The sequence below is a fragment of the Scyliorhinus canicula genome, chromosome 3, assembly GCF_902713615.1.
Source record: "Scyliorhinus canicula chromosome 3, sScyCan1.1, whole genome shotgun sequence".
In the NCBI taxonomy this organism is placed as follows: Eukaryota; Metazoa; Chordata; class Chondrichthyes; order Carcharhiniformes; family Scyliorhinidae; genus Scyliorhinus; species Scyliorhinus canicula.
The window spans coordinates 25,156,664-25,174,237 of NC_052148.1; the positions used below are offsets into that span (position 1 = coordinate 25,156,664).

The 17,574-nt window shown below is 42.5% G+C and overlaps 1 protein-coding gene across 1 annotated transcript in view; it reads right to left on the reverse strand.

Moving 5' to 3' along the window:
* cdc25b (cell division cycle 25B) overlaps window positions 1-17,574 on the reverse strand; it is a 41,673-nt gene that overhangs the window by 14,950 nt on the left and 9,149 nt on the right. The window contains exons 4-11 of the mRNA XM_038793215.1: window positions 11,776-11,817; window positions 8,018-8,051; window positions 5,937-6,089; window positions 5,277-5,387; window positions 3,742-3,867; window positions 3,069-3,158; window positions 2,780-2,953; window positions 1,195-1,296 (exon numbers count right to left, since the gene is read on the reverse strand). Of these exons, the coding sequence (XP_038649143.1) occupies window positions 1,195-1,296; window positions 2,780-2,953; window positions 3,069-3,158; window positions 3,742-3,867; window positions 5,277-5,387; window positions 5,937-6,089; window positions 8,018-8,051; window positions 11,776-11,817 (832 nt within the window). The remainder of the gene's footprint in view (window positions 1-1,194; window positions 1,297-2,779; window positions 2,954-3,068; window positions 3,159-3,741; window positions 3,868-5,276; window positions 5,388-5,936; window positions 6,090-8,017; window positions 8,052-11,775; window positions 11,818-17,574) is intronic.

Sequence of the window (17,574 nt, forward strand, 5' to 3'; positions counted from 1 at the left end):
AGCAAAAGCTGCTTCCTTGATGTGCACTCTGACAAAGGAAGGTTCAGACTTGGAGATAGCTTTAACACATTTATTAAACTGTTAACAATTCTACTACTTGGATTCAACTCTCCTGTTAATCCTGCTATAGCTACTCAGACTATCTAACCAGTCTGCTACAATCCATATGTTACTCCTTTCTACAACCCTAGGAGCGAATGAGCTGGGCCTGTACCCTCCCTATTTGTTTCTCAATTTCCCACGGATTATTAAGCGCCTAGCAATGTGGCTGTCTCTTTCTTATTCCTAAGCTCTACCAAAGCATCATTTGATGCCCGCTCCAAAATCTCATCTTTCCTTACTGAAGTAACTGACTCCTTAACTAGTAATGCAATGCTTCCTCCTCTTTTACCCCCTCCTCTATTTTGCCTCAAAATTCTATATCCCAGAATGTTGAGCTGACAATCCTGCCCTTCTCTCAACAATGTCTCCTTGATGGCTACTATATCACAATTCCACGTGTCAATCTTCACCCTTAACTCATCCGTTTTACCTTAATATCCCTGGCATTACCAGTTCAGCAGACAATTGGGAAGGCAAATGGAAGGTTGGTCTTTTTTCAAAGGGAATGGAGTATAAAAATAGGGAAGCCCTGCTACAACTATACAGGGCACTAGATAGACCACACCTGGAATACTGAAATGTTTTGTTCCCCTTATCCAAGGAAAGATATACTGGCATTGGTGGCAGCCCAGTGATGGTTCACTAGGTTGATCCCAGGTATAAAGAAATGTTATGACTGGTTGAATAGGTTGGGCCTATATTCAATGGAGTTTAGAAGAATGAGGGACAGCCTTGTAGATGCTGTGGGAGAGTATAGAACAAGATTGCATAATCTAAGGGGTTGCACATTTATGACCGACAAGGATTTTCTTCTAAAGGTCCTGAATCTGTGGAATTCTTTACTGGAGGGCTGTAAGAGGCCGAGTCATTGAAGCAGAGATACAGATTTTTAGTCAGTATGGGGTAAGGCAGGAAAGTGGAGTTAAAGATAATCATATCGGATCAGTCATATTATAGAATGGCACCAAGATCCGTTGGCATTAGCAAGAGATATGGATCCAATTCAAAATCACATCAATATAGACTTCACAAAACAAACCAGGAAGAAATCGTACACCTGGGGAAGGGAGAGAGTTTGTAGAAACTCCATACCTTTGTAAAATCTCCAATCATGAGCCTGCAGTCATCAATTTGCAGCACTTTTTCAATTTCAGCATCGCAGAAAGACTTGGACCGCAGCAGAGGTCGCTGCTTCTAGATAGGGAAAGGAGGGAGAAAATAGGTTTGCGAGCAAAATGCTTGTATCTGTATATTAAAAGTCAATGAAGTTCTGGTATTGATGGCAAGAATTTTTCAAATGGACTGGACTAAGTTCCAAGTGTGTCATGCAGACATGCAGAGTTCAGCTAAAAGGCATGCGCAGAGATAACAGCACGGACTGCTTAAGGCACGGAACTTGCCATTTTACTGTAAAAAGTTTTACCTAACTGGAACAAGAACACCCAAGTCCCTTTGGACTTCAACACTTCGCTTGCCATTTAAGAAATTCACTGCATTTGTTTTTCTTGCCAACGGAATAAATATTTTCCACATTATACTCCATCTGCCATGTTCTTACCCACTCAGTCCAAATTCTCTTAAAGCTTTTTTGCAACCTCCTCAACTTGCAGTCCCACCAATATTAGAGTCATCAGCAAACTTGGAAATATTTATATTACATTTGGTCCCCACATCGCAATCATTGATATAGACTGAATAGCTGGGGCCCCAAGCACTGATCCATGCAGTACCTCACTCAAAGCCTGCCAGAGATTGATCTGTTTACCCATTTTCTGTCAATCTCTGGCAGACTACTCCCCTAATCACATGTGCTTAATTTTGCTTACTACCCACCTGTGGCAATTGAAAGCTTTCTGAAAATACATTACAACCAGTGGAGTTCCCATATCTAGCTTGCCAGTAACACCCTCAAAAAACTTCAAGTGCGGAGTTATCGCATCCTTTAGAATAGATTCCAGTGTTTTGCCTGCTACTGATGTCAGGTTAACAGATTTGTAGTTGCCAGATTTCTCTCTCCCTCCTCGCTTAAATAGTGGAGTCACATTTGTTACCTTCCAACCTGCACACATTGTTCCGGAATCTACAGAATTTTGAAAGATAATCAATGCACCACTACAGCTATAACACTCTGGGATGTGGATCATCAGGTCCAGGGTACTGATTTCTTTCCAGTCCCTAATCTCATTCTCCCCTTGACTCCAATATTTCAGGAAATATTTCTTCCTTACCCAGTGTATATTTTCCACTATCTGCCGGTAATGGGTCCAGCTCACATGCCTTTAACAACTTTTTCATAGATCTATTTGTACAGTCTCATGTTCCAATTTGGTGGCCGATAAACTACCCAAGTTTTGCTGCCCTTTGCTGCTTCTTAGTTTCACCCAAATTGATTCTAACCTCTCTTGATTAGGTACCGATATAATCCTTTATCAAGGATGACTATACCTACGTTTCCCCTAACTTGTCTAAATGCCAAATACACTTGAACAGTTCCCAGTCTTGGCTGTCCTGCAACCATGTCGATTTCGATCTGCCATGCCAGCCAAGAAGTCCTGCTAGTAGAAAGCAGTTGGAACGCTGGTGTCAAAACAACAGAGATCTTCAAATTACTCATTAATAATCTTCCTGCCAAAATTCAGTATTGCTGGTTACAAACTGGAGCAGAACTCAAGCTTACCACTTTTTCAGCACCTGTTTCTTCAGTTATGCCAGCAAGACTTCTCCTTCGTTTATTTTTCACTGGGGTCTCTTCATCTTTGGGACGATCCACCCGCTTCAGTATGGACCGCATTTCATGGCCCATCGTGGGAGATCTGAAGTTGTTGGCACAGGACCATTTATTAGGAGTTCCCTAAGAGCAAAAAAGGAACTTTATCTTCAAACTGCAGGTTTAGATATATATATTATAGACACATTTTTAAGTAGTCAAAAATCTGCCCCAAGTGTCATAACAGCCACAAACTCACATCATTCACAATTTCCTGTGAGATCTCCTTTCTAGCCATGAGTGGAGCAGTAAGCAGATTAGCCATGCCTGAAGGTACATCAGCGTCATTCTGTAAAAAATAAATTTAGATGACAAGATGTTTCAGTCAACAAAAGCAAATGACCAAGAATGAACAGGCACTTTAGCTTCTATTTTATGAATATTCCTAGTAATGCAAATCATGAATTAGTCAAAAGGTCAAAAAAGTTACAGTTCGTGTTCCTGACAATCAACTTCTACACCCAAGTGTAAGCAGCCTATAAACCATGACAATACCGTAATAGTGACTGCAACTTGCATGCAATCAGTAATTCATCCTAAAGCCGCATGGTTGCAAACACAACAAGTTAAGAATGGACCTATAATGGGACGGTGGACATTCATAACTCAAAAGGGTATGGGGGCAGTTCAGGAGTATGGTGTTGACCGAGGATCAACCATGATCATGTTGAATGGCTGAGCAGACTCCCAGAACATAATGGTCTACTCTACTTTCTATGTTAAATGGGGGTGCTAAAATTTATAACATCCTAATCATGCTCAACAGTTCTATGCCCGTGAAAATAGTTTCTACACTGGCAACTGCCTATTTTAGTGGTATACATGTGGACAGTTCTCAATTCCATGGGTTTAGAGACAGCCAAACGTTTTACCTCAATATCTTCATCAAGCAACTCCAAAAATCCATCGTCTTCATCATCAACAGAAGAGGTTAGTGAGGATTTGCGTAGAAAGATTGGGCTACTAACATCAGCTGACTCATCACCTAAAGGTGAAAACTACAGTAAAAAAGCATTGTTAATATATTACAGCTTCTCAACCAAAGAACAGATTTGCCAAATCCACAGCAGAGATTAGTTTCAATAACAGACTACCAGTAATATTTCAGCAAAGCAGACACCCAATGGCATTTGGTCTTCCCGATATAACGGGAATATGAGCAGCATGAGATTAGAAGGTACAGGCAAATCTCAATAGCAATCTTTATTATTGTCACAAGTCAGCTTACATTAACACTGCAATGAAGTTACTGTGAAAATCCCCTAGTCGCCAGACTCCGGCAGCTGTTCGCGTACACTGAGGGAGAATCTGGATGTCCAATTCGCCCAACAGCACATCTTTTGGGACTTATCATAGATTATCATAGAATTTACAGTGCAGAAGAAGGCCATTCAACCCATCAAGTCTGCACCGGTTCTTGGAAAGAGCACCCTACCCAAGGTCAACACCTCCACCCTATCCCATAACCCAGTAACCCCACCCGACACCAAGGGCAATTTTGTACACCAAGGGCAATTTATCATGGCCAATCCACCTAACCTGCCCATCTTTGGACTGTGGGAGGAAACCAGAGCACCCAGAGGAAACCCACGCACACACGGGGAGGATGTGCAGACTCCGCACAGACAGTGACCCAAGTAGGAATCGAACCTGGGACCCTGGAGCTATGAAGCAATTGTGCTAACCACTATGCTACCGTGCTGCATGGGGGGGGGAAGGAATAACATTTAAACAACATATTTATACCCTCTAACTAGAATAAGAGCCAGAGAGATGCAGGGACGTTATTTGCAAAAGGAATAAGCTGGCTACATCAGCATGAACATTGACTTAAGTACACAAATTAGAAGTGTTGATTCAGTTAAATATGGTACATTTTCTTATCTTTTAGGCAAGATGTTCCCAATGTTTGGGAAGATTTATGTATTCATAATAAATTGCAAAAGCCAGTTAACAGTTCAAAACAACCTGTGGGCGAAGGCAATGGGCAAGAGTTAGGTGATCACCTGAAGCCAAGTACTAAATTTATAAAGTCTCTAGATGGCAATGACAGCAAGCATCAATCGTCATTAGCACTAGAGGACAAGGTTCAGGAAAATAAAATAACTAGTATTTCCTGAACAGCATGGCTCATTATCTGTTCTTCCCATAAAACACCTTGGGATAATTATAAAACAGCTCTACAAGAACAAATTTGTCTTAAAAGATAGTTAGATTTTGCCTAGAATCTAGGAGGTAACGTGACCATTCGAGTGGGAGAAATGGCACTGAAAGCCATTTCAGTCAGGCTGTTTGAAAATACTGCAACACAGGTATTTTGAGGCATCATTTAGACCACTGCAATGCAAGGGAAGATCTTGATGTAATGTTTTCTGCAATTCATAGCAAATTATTTCAAATTACTTGCCATTAAAGCAGGTGCAGAGCTAGGCCTCTGAGCATGTCTGCTCCCACTAGAAAACGTACAGAGACGGTTTCGAGAAACTGGATGAACTGGTTTTTTGAACTCAAATCCTTCCTGCAAAAAAAAAAGGTAGAAATAGGTGAATTCCTGTACAAAGGAGAAGCAGAAAAACTGCATGGAATTTATCAATGTTATTTGCTGGAAATAGGCTGCTTCAAAACTGCTTCAAATTATTGCACTATTTGACTGGTTACAGAAGTTGACGCCATACCGCATCATTTCATCCACCAGTGCCCTTAACCCACTTGATGTAAAGCGTAAAAAAAGTTAACCCAGGTACAAAGGGCCCAAGAGAAGTCTGAAATGTTAGATGAAAATACAAGAGACAAAAGCAAAGATAGCATAGAATCATTGAGGGAACAGATGTGCCTATGCTTTGGAAAGGCATCTACTTCACCTTTACTTTAAAATTAAAGACTTGCAGGGCAGGTAAAGGTCAAATCTTAGTTGATTGATTATTAACCACATCTTCTCTGGTTTAAGTCACTTGCCCAATGATACCATGGTATTCCCAGAACCAGCATTGACATTTCTGAGCTTCAAATTTGAAAGAATACCGACGGTTGCCCCAAAATTCCCATCCTTCAGCAGCTTCATAATTACCTGATTATTCATTCGACAGATGGGAGAGAAACTTGCGTTTTCTTTGTTTCCTTCAGCAGAGATAATGCCAGCACATCCTTCGTGAAACACGTCAGAATCTAGAGAGTCACATTGGCTTGGCTTTAGTGCAGGACTTGATCCAAGAAGTCTCATCTAGAAATGTAAAAGCATAGGGCTTACACAAGTCACTGAGCATCTAATTCCTGTGTTCCTGGGTTGCTCGTTGGAAGTCCTATGCAGAAAAAGGTCATTTCTATGGCAAGCCTCGTTCACACAGGTCGGGGACAGAGTCTCTCAAACACCAGTGTGCTTAAATGCAATAACTGGCTAACTATATCTCCTGTGCAGTGTGTATTGATAACTAGAGCTCCATTTATTTATTAAAAGCAGAATTGTTCAGAAAGTTCAAAGTTTTCTTTGGATTCTTGTCAAATTGATTTGAGGCAATTTTAAGCCAGTGTATGCAGGCAGCTGTTGATCTACATCAAGTGTGTGTGCGCGTGTGTGTGTGGCAAACCAGAAACAAGCAGCTGCGCATCTTGAAGGTGCAGCATTAAGATTAACCCCACAACCGATGTCTCCATAGCAACTGTTCTCAAAAATTCAATGGCGCACTACATTGAAAGAGCCATGCAATCCAGAAATGCCCCAGTGTGGGGCCCTCTGATAAAGTAGATTGTCAATGGGAGCAGAGAGAAATACAATGTGTCAATAATTTTGCTGTGCAAGGAGTGCGGGGGGGGGGGCAGGGAGAAAAGGGAGAGAGAGAAACATTTTAGGGTTTGTCTCACTGGATCATTATTCAGCGATCCCTGCTGAAAAACACAAGAAGCTGGAGCTTTTACTGCTGAAAACAGAGATAAGAATATACAAGATGATTCAGGCATAGACAAAGTAAAGCCAAGTTTTATTAAATTGGAGAAGAACAAGTTCAAATTGGAGAAAAACTTAAGAAAGTGATCCACCTGAAGAATCAGATTCCAAAGGCAAATGCTCCCAGAATAATTGAACAAAACAGATGCTCCAAAGTAGGTGGGATGAGTGAGGTAAGAAACATGCATTAGACACTCAATATAGGACTCATATGGGATTATTAGGCCAAATCTATTTTGTGCTGCAGGATAAGAATGTCCTTCATGGGTCAGGGAGAATTCTGGTCTTTCAAAGATTCTACATGTCCTGGACCTAAATAGCTTGGTTTGAAAATGTTAGCCACAGCAATATATTTCTGTATCATTAGATTCCCTGAGAAGAATTTAGAGGAATAAAAAACACCTCAAGTGTACTCTACATCTGCTCATTCAAGTTTACATTCGGTAGTGAAAACTTTTGTTCATTGTCTTCGGGATTCCTGAAAACGTTGACAACTTTCTGAAACCTCTAGTGCAGGGGTGGGCAAACTACGGCCCGCGGGCCGCATGCGGCCCGCCAAAGGTCTTTATGCGGCCCACCAAGTCATTAAAAAAGAAAAAAAAAAATTTAAAAAGAAATTTAAAAAAAAAAAAATTTTTTTTTTTAAAGGTTAATGGGGGGGGGGGGGCTGTTGGGTTACTTACTGGTATAGGGTGGATACGTTGACTTGAGTAGGGTGATCATTGCTTGGCACAACATGGAGGGCCGAAGGGCCTGTTCTGTGCTGTACTGTTCTATGTTCTATATGAGGCGCCCAGAATCATAACCGGGTGAAGTAATTATTTTACTTAATATACTATGCGGCCCTTTAAAATTTTGCATTTCTGAATGTGGCCCTTGCACGGAAAAGTTTGCCCACCCCTGCTCTAGTGATTCCCGTCACAGCACACGTTGCAAGTTTTAAAATGTACCAAATTCAACAGTATTCCACTACCACTATGGGCAATATAAATTAGGTGGGGGGGGGTTTACTGGGTTATGGGGGCAGGGCAGACAGTGGGCTTCAGTACGGTGCTCTTTGTAAGGGCCGGTGCAGACTCGATGGGCCGAATGGCCTCCTTCAGCACTGTAAATTCTATGATTCTATGAAATTAAGTTTTCAAAATTTAAAAGGCAGCCTGGAAGAGCTACAGGATGTATAAAAACAACTGTCAGCTAAAATGACTCACCGGAAGAGAGTTTATTCTTCTTATGGGGAACTTCCTGAAAAACAAGATCAACCCGTTAACACAAAACAGCTCTTCGACAATTGACCATCTTGTTAATTCTCTCAATTCACTTCCTCACCCCCATGATAAACATTTCAGTATTACAGAATTACAATCGTTATAGCACAGGAGGTGGTCATTGGTGCCTGCACTGACTCTCCAATGATCAAAGTGCCATTCCCCCATACATTTGTCCAATGCCCTCTCGAAAGACCCGATTGAACCTGCCTTCACAATTCCAGGCAGTGCATTCCAGACATGAAACACTCGAGAAATCAATTCCCCTCACACTTGCTTCTTTTGCAAATCCCTTTAAATCAGTGACCCCTCATTCGATCTTTCTACTAGTAACAGTTTCACCGCCGCCACCCACCCCACATTTACTGTCGAGCCCCCTCATAAAATTTTGAACATTTCTTTATCAAATCTCCTCTTGGCCTTCTTCTCGCCAAGGAGAACTGCCCCAACCCCTCGAATCCACCCGTTTGTTTTTCCATCCCTGGAACCATTCTTGTAACCCTCTTCTGCACGCTCTCCAATGCATTCACATCCTTCCTAGCGTGGCGTCCAGAATTGCAAACAGTATTTCAGCTTATATCTACATGTTCAGCATAGCCTGCATACTCTTGTACTCTATGCCCCTATTAATAAAGCCCAGAATACTCTATGCTTTATAACTACGTTCTCCACCTGCCCTGCCACCTTTAATGACTTAAGCATATTGTACACCAAGTTCTTTCATTCCTGCATCCAAAAGTTACACATTCTTCTCCTAAATTTGAAATTATATCACCATTCCTTCATTATCACTAGGTTAAAAACCCTGGTATACTTGCCTTTATTAGCCGAGTAATAGATTACAAGAGCAGGAAAGGTTATGCTGGAACTGTTGGTTCGGCCACAGCTGGAGTATGGTGTGTAGTTCTGGAATCCACATTATTGGAGGGATGTGATAGCATCCAGGATGTTGCCTGGGCTGGAGAGCTTTGGTTATGAAGCGATTGGATAGACTGGGGTTTTTTCCTTGCAGCAGAGGAGGATGAAGTGGGACACGGTTGAGATGTATAAAATTATGAAGGGTAGAGTAGACAGGAAGAAACATTTCCCCCTGGTGGAGTGGTCAATGAATGGAGTGGAGGGGCCATAGATCGGAGGTATGGGCAGGAGGTTTATAGGGAACGTGAGAAAAAACTTTTTCATCTAGAAGGTGGTGAGAGTTTGGAATTTGCTGCCTGAATGGGTGGTGGAGGCAGAGATCCTCATAACATTTAAGTAGTATTTAAATGTACACTTGTGATCAAGGCATACAAAGATTAGCCCAAAGTACTGGCAAATGGGGCTAGAATGGTTAGGTGGTTGTGTTTGATCAGCACTGAAGTGATGGGCCGAAGGGCCTTTTCTGTCCTCTATAGCGTTATCTCCATCCTCACCGTACCGTGGGCATTCCTACACCATATGGGCTGCAGTGTTTCAAGGCAACAGCTCACCACCACCTTCGCAAGGGCATTGAGGAATGTGCAAGTAACACATTCCATGGAATACTAAAAAATGCAAATGAACAAGTATGAAGTAGGTCTAAAAAGGGTTATGCTCAATTACGCTTCTGGATATTAACTGCTACTGAACGCATCAGCATGTATGTGAATAAAGTAATCAGATCCTAGCCTTGACAGGGTAATGCTAGTCTGAAGAGGGATGAGTGCCCAAGAACAAAGTTAGAGATAAATAACCAAATTAATTTCCATGTCCTTCAATGTCAACACTCAGCTCCTCAGTCAGTCAAGGTCACAACAAATATGAAACGTGGCAAATTTGCAAAAACCCAGGATTGATCCTCAACGATGACTCGTTTTCCGTCAACTCTGTCTTGTGTTGCGGTCCAAGTGTCCTGTAATGTCTTCAATAGACTCTAGCACTGTCCCAATTACAGCATCAGGTTAAATGGCTTTGTTCCAGTAGGGTTACATTTTTCAACTTCCAATCTGGAGACCATTCTAGAAGTTAGTGAATTCTAGATGATCAACATCAGTTCCACCCACAAAGTAACTCGGAAACCAGCTCCAAAATGTTGAATTATTCATTCCATTAGACACTTGGTTTCCTTACAGCTTCCACCAAGGCTATGTGAAATGAAATGAAAATCGCTTATTGTCACGAGTAGGCTTCAATGAAGTTACTGTGAAAAGCCCCTAGTCGCCACATTCCGGCGCCTGCCCAGGGAGGCTGGTACAGGAATCGAACCGTGCTGCTGGCCTGCTTGCTCTGCTTTAAAAGCCACCGATTTAGCCGAGTGAGCTAAACCAGCCCCTCTACTCTACGAAGAGATGTATTTTTGTATTTCTTTCTTCCCCAATTAATTTTCCTGCCAGCCCAAAAGAACCATGCTTATTTTCACTATTTTTGTTTAACAAACTTGTAATTATTCTTAAAATCATAAATCACAAGATTTATGGACAGGTTCGAGGCAATGGAGGGCATCATGGGGCAGACAAGAAAATATATTTGTCAGGGTGGAAGAAAACATCATAGAATTTCCAGTTCAGAAGGCGGCCATTCGGCCCATCAGGTTTGCACTGGCCCTTGAAAAGAGCACCCCACTTAAGCCCACACTTCCACCCTATCCCCATAACCCAATAACCAGACCCAGCCTTTTGGACATGGGGCAATTTAGCATGACCAATCCACCTAACCTGGACATCTTTGGACTGTGGGAGGAAACCAGAGCACCCAGAGGAAACTCACGCAGACACGGGGAGAAGGTGCAAACTCCACAGACAGTCACCAGAGGCCAGAATTGAACCCGGGACTTTGGTGCTGTGAGGCAGCAGTGCTAACCACAGTGCCACTAGGCAATGGCTACAGGCCACAGAGCAGCAAGGACAAATTCGGTGTAGTGCATTTTCACAAGCTGTAGCAGAGAACAGCACAAATGCTGGAGTTCAGACAAGAGCACCTATAAGTTCTTCTGACAGTTAGGAAATAACAGCAAAAGATGGGCAGTGTTGAATGTGAAAAGAAAACATTGTGACAGTTTGAACGTGGAAGAGAAAGCAGAGCCTAGTGTCAAGTAACTGGGAGGATGAAATACGTTTAAGCTTGGCGTTGCAGGGGTAGCGGTCAGAGATGAGAGATGCGCTTGGAGCCAAAAACATTGGCTTAAATTTTGCCAATATTAAGCTGCAACAAACAGGCGACTTATCCAGGTCTTGGTATCGGGATAGGATATACAGTACAATCCTGCCCATCGGCAGTAACTCTAATACTCAGATTGGCAGGTTGGGGGAAAGGGGAAAAATAATAGAGTGGAACTAAAAGCTGATGGACAACTTTGCATGTGTTGGCATGGGAACAGAAACAATTGGAGGCAATACAACAGAGCAGCTGCTATCAATGGAGAAGAGATGTTAATATAAAGTCTCAGTTTAACTTGCGGGTGATGAGCAAGAGGATGCAAGAAAGGCCATGTCAGAAAAAGATCCAAGGAAATCAAAAATATGCTTGAAAATGCATGTCTGGCTGTCAATTAACCCAACAGCTACACCACCTAAAACAGCCTCTGACTATTTCAAAACTGCAGTCTTAAATTCAGTCAGCTGACATCAGCAAACTGAGGAAGCACTTCCTCACTGAAGGAATGGACCCAACATCAATTTGCAATGCATTAACTGGACTACAATGTGTTAAGCAGAACCCATTAGCCCAGGACAGGGGTTACTTACTTGATGATCACTTTTCCAGATTCTAATGTTGCTTTTTCAAAGCTGCGTAAAAAAAAATAATGTTCAGTTCCTGCTGCTACGTTAACAGACAACAACCAGGTAAACATCAAACCAAAGCATCTGCTAAAAGTAGAGATAAAGGCAAATGACAATAGAAGAGCAAAATACGATTAGCTGGCGGGGGTGTCAGAATCAATTAGTTTTTCCAACTAGGATGTACGATATTTTGCTAACGTTGCTTTTGAGGGGCACGGTGGCATTTAAAAACTGAAGAGCAAATTCACTATTTCAAAAATCCAATTTAATATTAGGAGACATGACCATATTTACTGGTGGTTAAACTCATGATATACCTTTAACACGTTAGATAATTGGTGGTTTTACATCTGCCTGTGGACAGCATGTGAAACTGTGATGAATTCCATAAAGTAGTTCTGAGTGTAAAAATTCCAAGCACCCTCAGCTCAAGCTGGAGGGGTCTAAATTTCCATTACCATCCCCACAGAATGGTCTTTTAGACTCGCTGCTCACCACCTGTATGCAAATGATCCCTTTGTGTGGGACCGAGATTAGTCCTCAAGTCGCATATGTCATCCGGGGGGAGTCCAATAGGGCTGACCCTACAGCTGACAGCATTTAATCATTGCCACAGTCAGGAAGACACAAGCACAGCCTAACAAAGAGACAGCACAACAGAACTGATCAAGCAGAAGAGACATACTTTGTTATTTCAGCACGTGCTGCTTACGCAAACCCAGTGGTCTAAGTCAGCGAGATAGCAACAGATGGGATTATGCACTCGCCCCAATTACATGGAGGTCTCTTAGGAAGATTTATTCTATTAGCATGCAAATAGCAGTCCCAGAGAATTCTTTTGATTTATTGGAAAGTTAATGGATATCTCATTAAATGGAAATTCTAAAGCTACATTTGACTTAACTATACTTCAAAACCAGGAGCTGAACGTTAAAATCCCCATTTATAAGCAATTTAGAGACTAGATTGTTATAACCCATAGCCACTGAACTGCAAAGCTGCAAACATCAGCTTTATAAAATGGTGCTTCTGCAACATAACACTTTACCAAACTGAGTCTAATAAGCCTGCAGCCTATTCTTCAGTGCCAAGATCTGGTCAACATAATCCAGCCAGTAAAACATCTCTTAGGAGGACAAGGTCACCAATGGGTCCTGGACCTCTAGCAGAAAATACTCAACTCGCTAAGGCAACAACATCTGCACTGGCTCAGCCACATTCACCAGACAGGTGACAGCTGTATACCCAAAGACCTTCTGTTTAGTGAATTGGCCACTGGGTCAGGTGTACTTGGTATCCATATCTCCACAAGGACATCTGAAAGAGAAACATGAAGTGGCAGACACTGACAACTGGGAGACAGTTACCAAGGGCTGTAACTCTGGAGGCTGTTTAAAGGAGCATGAGAAGCAAGCAGAAACAAAGTTCAGCTGGCCAGGATGAGACGAACACCTTTCAGCCTAGTCTTCTGTACCAAATATTGCAAAGGTTGCCAGGCCAGAGTGGAGTGCCTGAGCAACACCAGGGGATGCTAACAGTTGGCTTCCACCATCATCTCAAGGTGGGAAGGCTGCCACCACCCAGGATTAAATCCAATTTCTAGGTTTGAATTATAAACCAGAATATAGCTCCGGAGTATTGTTCAGTATCCTAAATGTGGATTATCTATAATATTCCTGGTATGAGGAAATCCAAAAGGCATGATCAAAATGCTTAAAATTAAGAAAGTACGAGACAGGGTAGGTAGAAAGCACTGTTTCTAGTTGAGGAACAAAAAAAAAGGTTGTAGATTAAATAAATAAGATTTAGAACAGCAAGCAAGATAAGAGGTAAGGCAGCATCCACAACATTCAAGATCCACTTGCACAGTAGATAAAACAGAAATGGGCAAATATCAAATACTTGCATCAAAAGGCCTACTATTACAGCTTCTCAATATAGCACAGCTCCTGCAACTGTGTAATCAAAGTTAGACCACACGGGCAGCACAGTGGCGCAGTGGGTTAGCCCTGCAGCCTCACGGCACCGAGGTCCCAGGTTCGATCCCGGATCTGGGTCACTCCCCATGTGGAGTTTGTACATTCTCCCCGTGTTTGCGTGGGTTTCGCCCCCACAACCCAAAGATCTGCAGGTTAGGTGGATTGGCCAGGCTAAATTGCCCATTATTTGGCACAAAAATAATTGGGTACACTAAATTTATTAAAAAAAGTTAGACCACACGACGTTGGAGCAGAAGTAGGCCACTTGACCCATCTAGCCCAGGCCTAGTTTTGGGCCCTGTAATCAAGGGAGGGTGTGCTGGCCTTGGGAGAGGATCCAGAGGAGGTTCACAAGAATGATCCAGGAAATGAAAGGCTCGTCATACGAGGAGCGGGTGAGGATTCTGTCTGTACTCGATCGAGTTTAGAAGTACGAAGAGGATCTTATTGAATCTTACAGGATACTGAGACACCTAGATACTGAGCGTGACAAGGATGATGCCATTAGTAGGAGAAATTGGAACCTGAGGGCAAAGTCTCATACTGAAGGGACAATCCTTTAAAACAGAGATGAGGAGGAATTTCTTCAGCCAGAGGGTGGTGAATCTGTGGAACTCATTGCCACAGAAGGTTGTGGAGGCCAATTTACGGAGTGTCTTTAAGACACAGAGATAGATAGGTTCTTGATTAATAAGGGGCTATGGGGTTATGGGATGGCAGGAGAATGGGGATCGGAAACATCAGCCATGATCGAATGGCAAAGCAGACTTGATGGGACAAATGGCCTAATTCTGCTCCCAAATCTAATGGGTTTATGGAGTCTGATCGCTATTCAATGAAATTATGACTGATCTGGTGATAATCCTCATCCCCACCTTCCCACCATATCCCCATAAAGCTAGATTCTCTTACTGATTAAAAATCTGCCTATCTCAGTCTTGAACATACCTCCGACCCAGTCGCTGCAGAAGAGAATTCCAGATTCACCACCCTCAGAAGAAATTTCTCTTCATCTATCTGAAATGGTTGACCCCCGACTCTTAGATTATGTCCTCTGGTCTTAGACTCTCCCACAATGGGAAACACCCTCTCAGCATCTATCCTGTAAATCCCCTTGAGAATCTTATTTCTCCATAAGGTTACCTCTCATTCTTCTAAACTCCCCCAACCTACTCAGCCTCTCCTCATAAGAAAATCCCCCCATACCCAGGATCAACCAAGTGAACCTTCTCTAGACTGCCTCCAATGCCAATAATATTTCCTTAAATAAGGGGGCCAAAACTTCACTGTATTCCCAGAGTAACCTAACTAGTGTCTTGTATAGTTTCATCAAGACTTGCCTATTTTTATACTCCACCCCTTTGAAATAAAAAGGCAACATTCCATTTGCCTTGTCAAATACCTGAACTTGCATACTAGCTTTTGGTGATTTATGCACAAGGACCCCCAAATTCATCTGAGCTGTACCTTCCTGCAGTCTTTGAATATTTAACTAACCTAACTGCATGGAACAACGGCTACCAAATTCACTAGCTTCTTTCCATTGTGTTTAATCTGATAAAATACAAGCAAAGGTATCTAGTTACTAAGGCAACTAACATCTCCTATCATTTGCTGATGGGCTTGAAATAAAAACACACAGAAACCACAGACAGTAAAGAAATAAGGGCACTGCTGTTAAATAGTGACATCTGTACAAAACCTAGGCTACTTTCTGAAAAGACTTGAATGGAATACCATCCCAGTCCTAATCAATTCATCCAAACAAACTCTTCAAACTTTACGCAGGAAAATTTTGTTCTTTGTGAACAGACTCTTAGTGGTCACTTGCCTCAGCAAATAAAAGTCAGCTACCCAAGTGCTTTTCCAGTGTACAAACCCATTGCATGGGTAAGATACGCAGATACACATCGTTAACCACATAGAACGTTAACCACATATATTTCAGGCCCTAGGCAGACAGCAACTTGGTAACCTTTACAAACCCTTGGGATCACTTAGACTTCCTGTTTTAGAAATCATGTTTGCACTTGAGCAACAAGGGTACAACGATGTTAAACCTAGAGCACGGACAAACTCAGATTAAACACCTCAATCGTAAAGCCAGGAACAATGATAGATATTTAATTATTAAAAAGAGTGACTACAGCACATTTCAAATGTGCAGACCCCAGTTTGGGAGCCGCTGAGCTCAGTGTAGCAGAGGTTGTTAACAGGAATGAGGAAGGTTACTTCAGCTTCATCCAGCAATTTCTGGGCATCAGGGAAGAAGACAGGGCCCACCTGGATGAATGGCAGTAAACTACTCCCCATCCATTTATCTACTCAAAATCCGACCACGTTCAGCAGCAAGGTATCTCGTGACAGCTGGAGCATGACTGGCACCGAATGAAACAACTAGCTACCATTTTGACTTAGCATTTTGAATGTGGAAACCATGTAGTCAGGATGAGTGGCTGCCAGCCTCTCTTTCGCTCTCCCCACACCCCCAACCAGTCATTTTTCCATTTTTTGCTTCGTAGCAGTCCTTTACCCCAAGACTCTTAGCAGCCAAGTTCGGACAGCTTTTAACCCACATCTACATTACATGTTTAATGTCTCAGGTACAAGCATAGTTTTCCAGAACTGCACAGCACGATGACTCAAGGTTATAGAAAAACAAGTGGTGGGGGGGGGGGGGGGGGGGGGGGGAGAGAGAAGACAGGTAACAAATGTCTTAGTGCAGAACAAAACATCCTGTAGGAAAACAGTAATAGCAGTTTGGACAAAACAAAGATGAAAGGATAGAAGGTCCAGGCGTTCAAATGTGATGCCTAAAATTATAGAGGAACATTATAAAGGCAACAGCATTCGAGTTTTTTTTCCAGAAGAATGAAAAAGAGCTAATGCATAATGCACCCAGAGCAATACTTGCACCATAGTGAATTATGTGCAGTTTCATAGAATCCCTATAGCACAGGACACCACCATTTGGCCCAGTCTGCACCAACTCTCCAAAAAAGCACTCCACTCCAACACCACCCTACCCCAGTGACCCCACGCATTGATCATGACCAATCCACCTAGCCTGTACAGCTTTGGACTGTAGGAGGAAACCGGAGCACCCGGAGGAAACCCAGAGACATGGGGAGAACGCGCAAACTCCACACAGACAGCCACCCAAGGTCAGAAGTGAACCCAGGTCTGTGTCGCTCTGAGGCAGCAGCACTAACTACTATGTCACCATTATAATTTCTCATTAGGTTTGTTATGGGCAAACAAATAGACAAGTTGCAAAAGATTAAATAATAATTTTTGGATTTTGGGGTGGGGGAAAATAGAGGGAGGATTTTGGTAAAATAAGGCAGATCTGGCCACGGTAGACTTGGAACAGCTACTTGTGGTGTAGCCATCTGGGATGACCACTTATAACAGGAAACATGGTCACTTACAATGGAAGTATGGCCACTTGCAAAGAATCACGGGAAATATGGCCAATGCAAGATCCAGATGAACTCAGAGCTTAAGTGCACATTTGCCACTAGATAACCAGACACTATTGAAACCCCCAGGGTTGGATTATGAGGAGAGGTTGAGTAGACTGGGACTGTACTCGTTGGAATTTAGAAGGATGAGGGAGGATCTTATAGAAACATTTAAAATTATGAAGGGAATAGATAGGATATATGCAGGCAGGTTGTTTCCACTGGCAGGTGAAAGCAGAACTAGGGGACATAGCCTCAAAATAAGGGGAAGTAGATTTAGGACTGAGTTTAGGAGGAACTTCTTCACCCAAAGGGTTGTG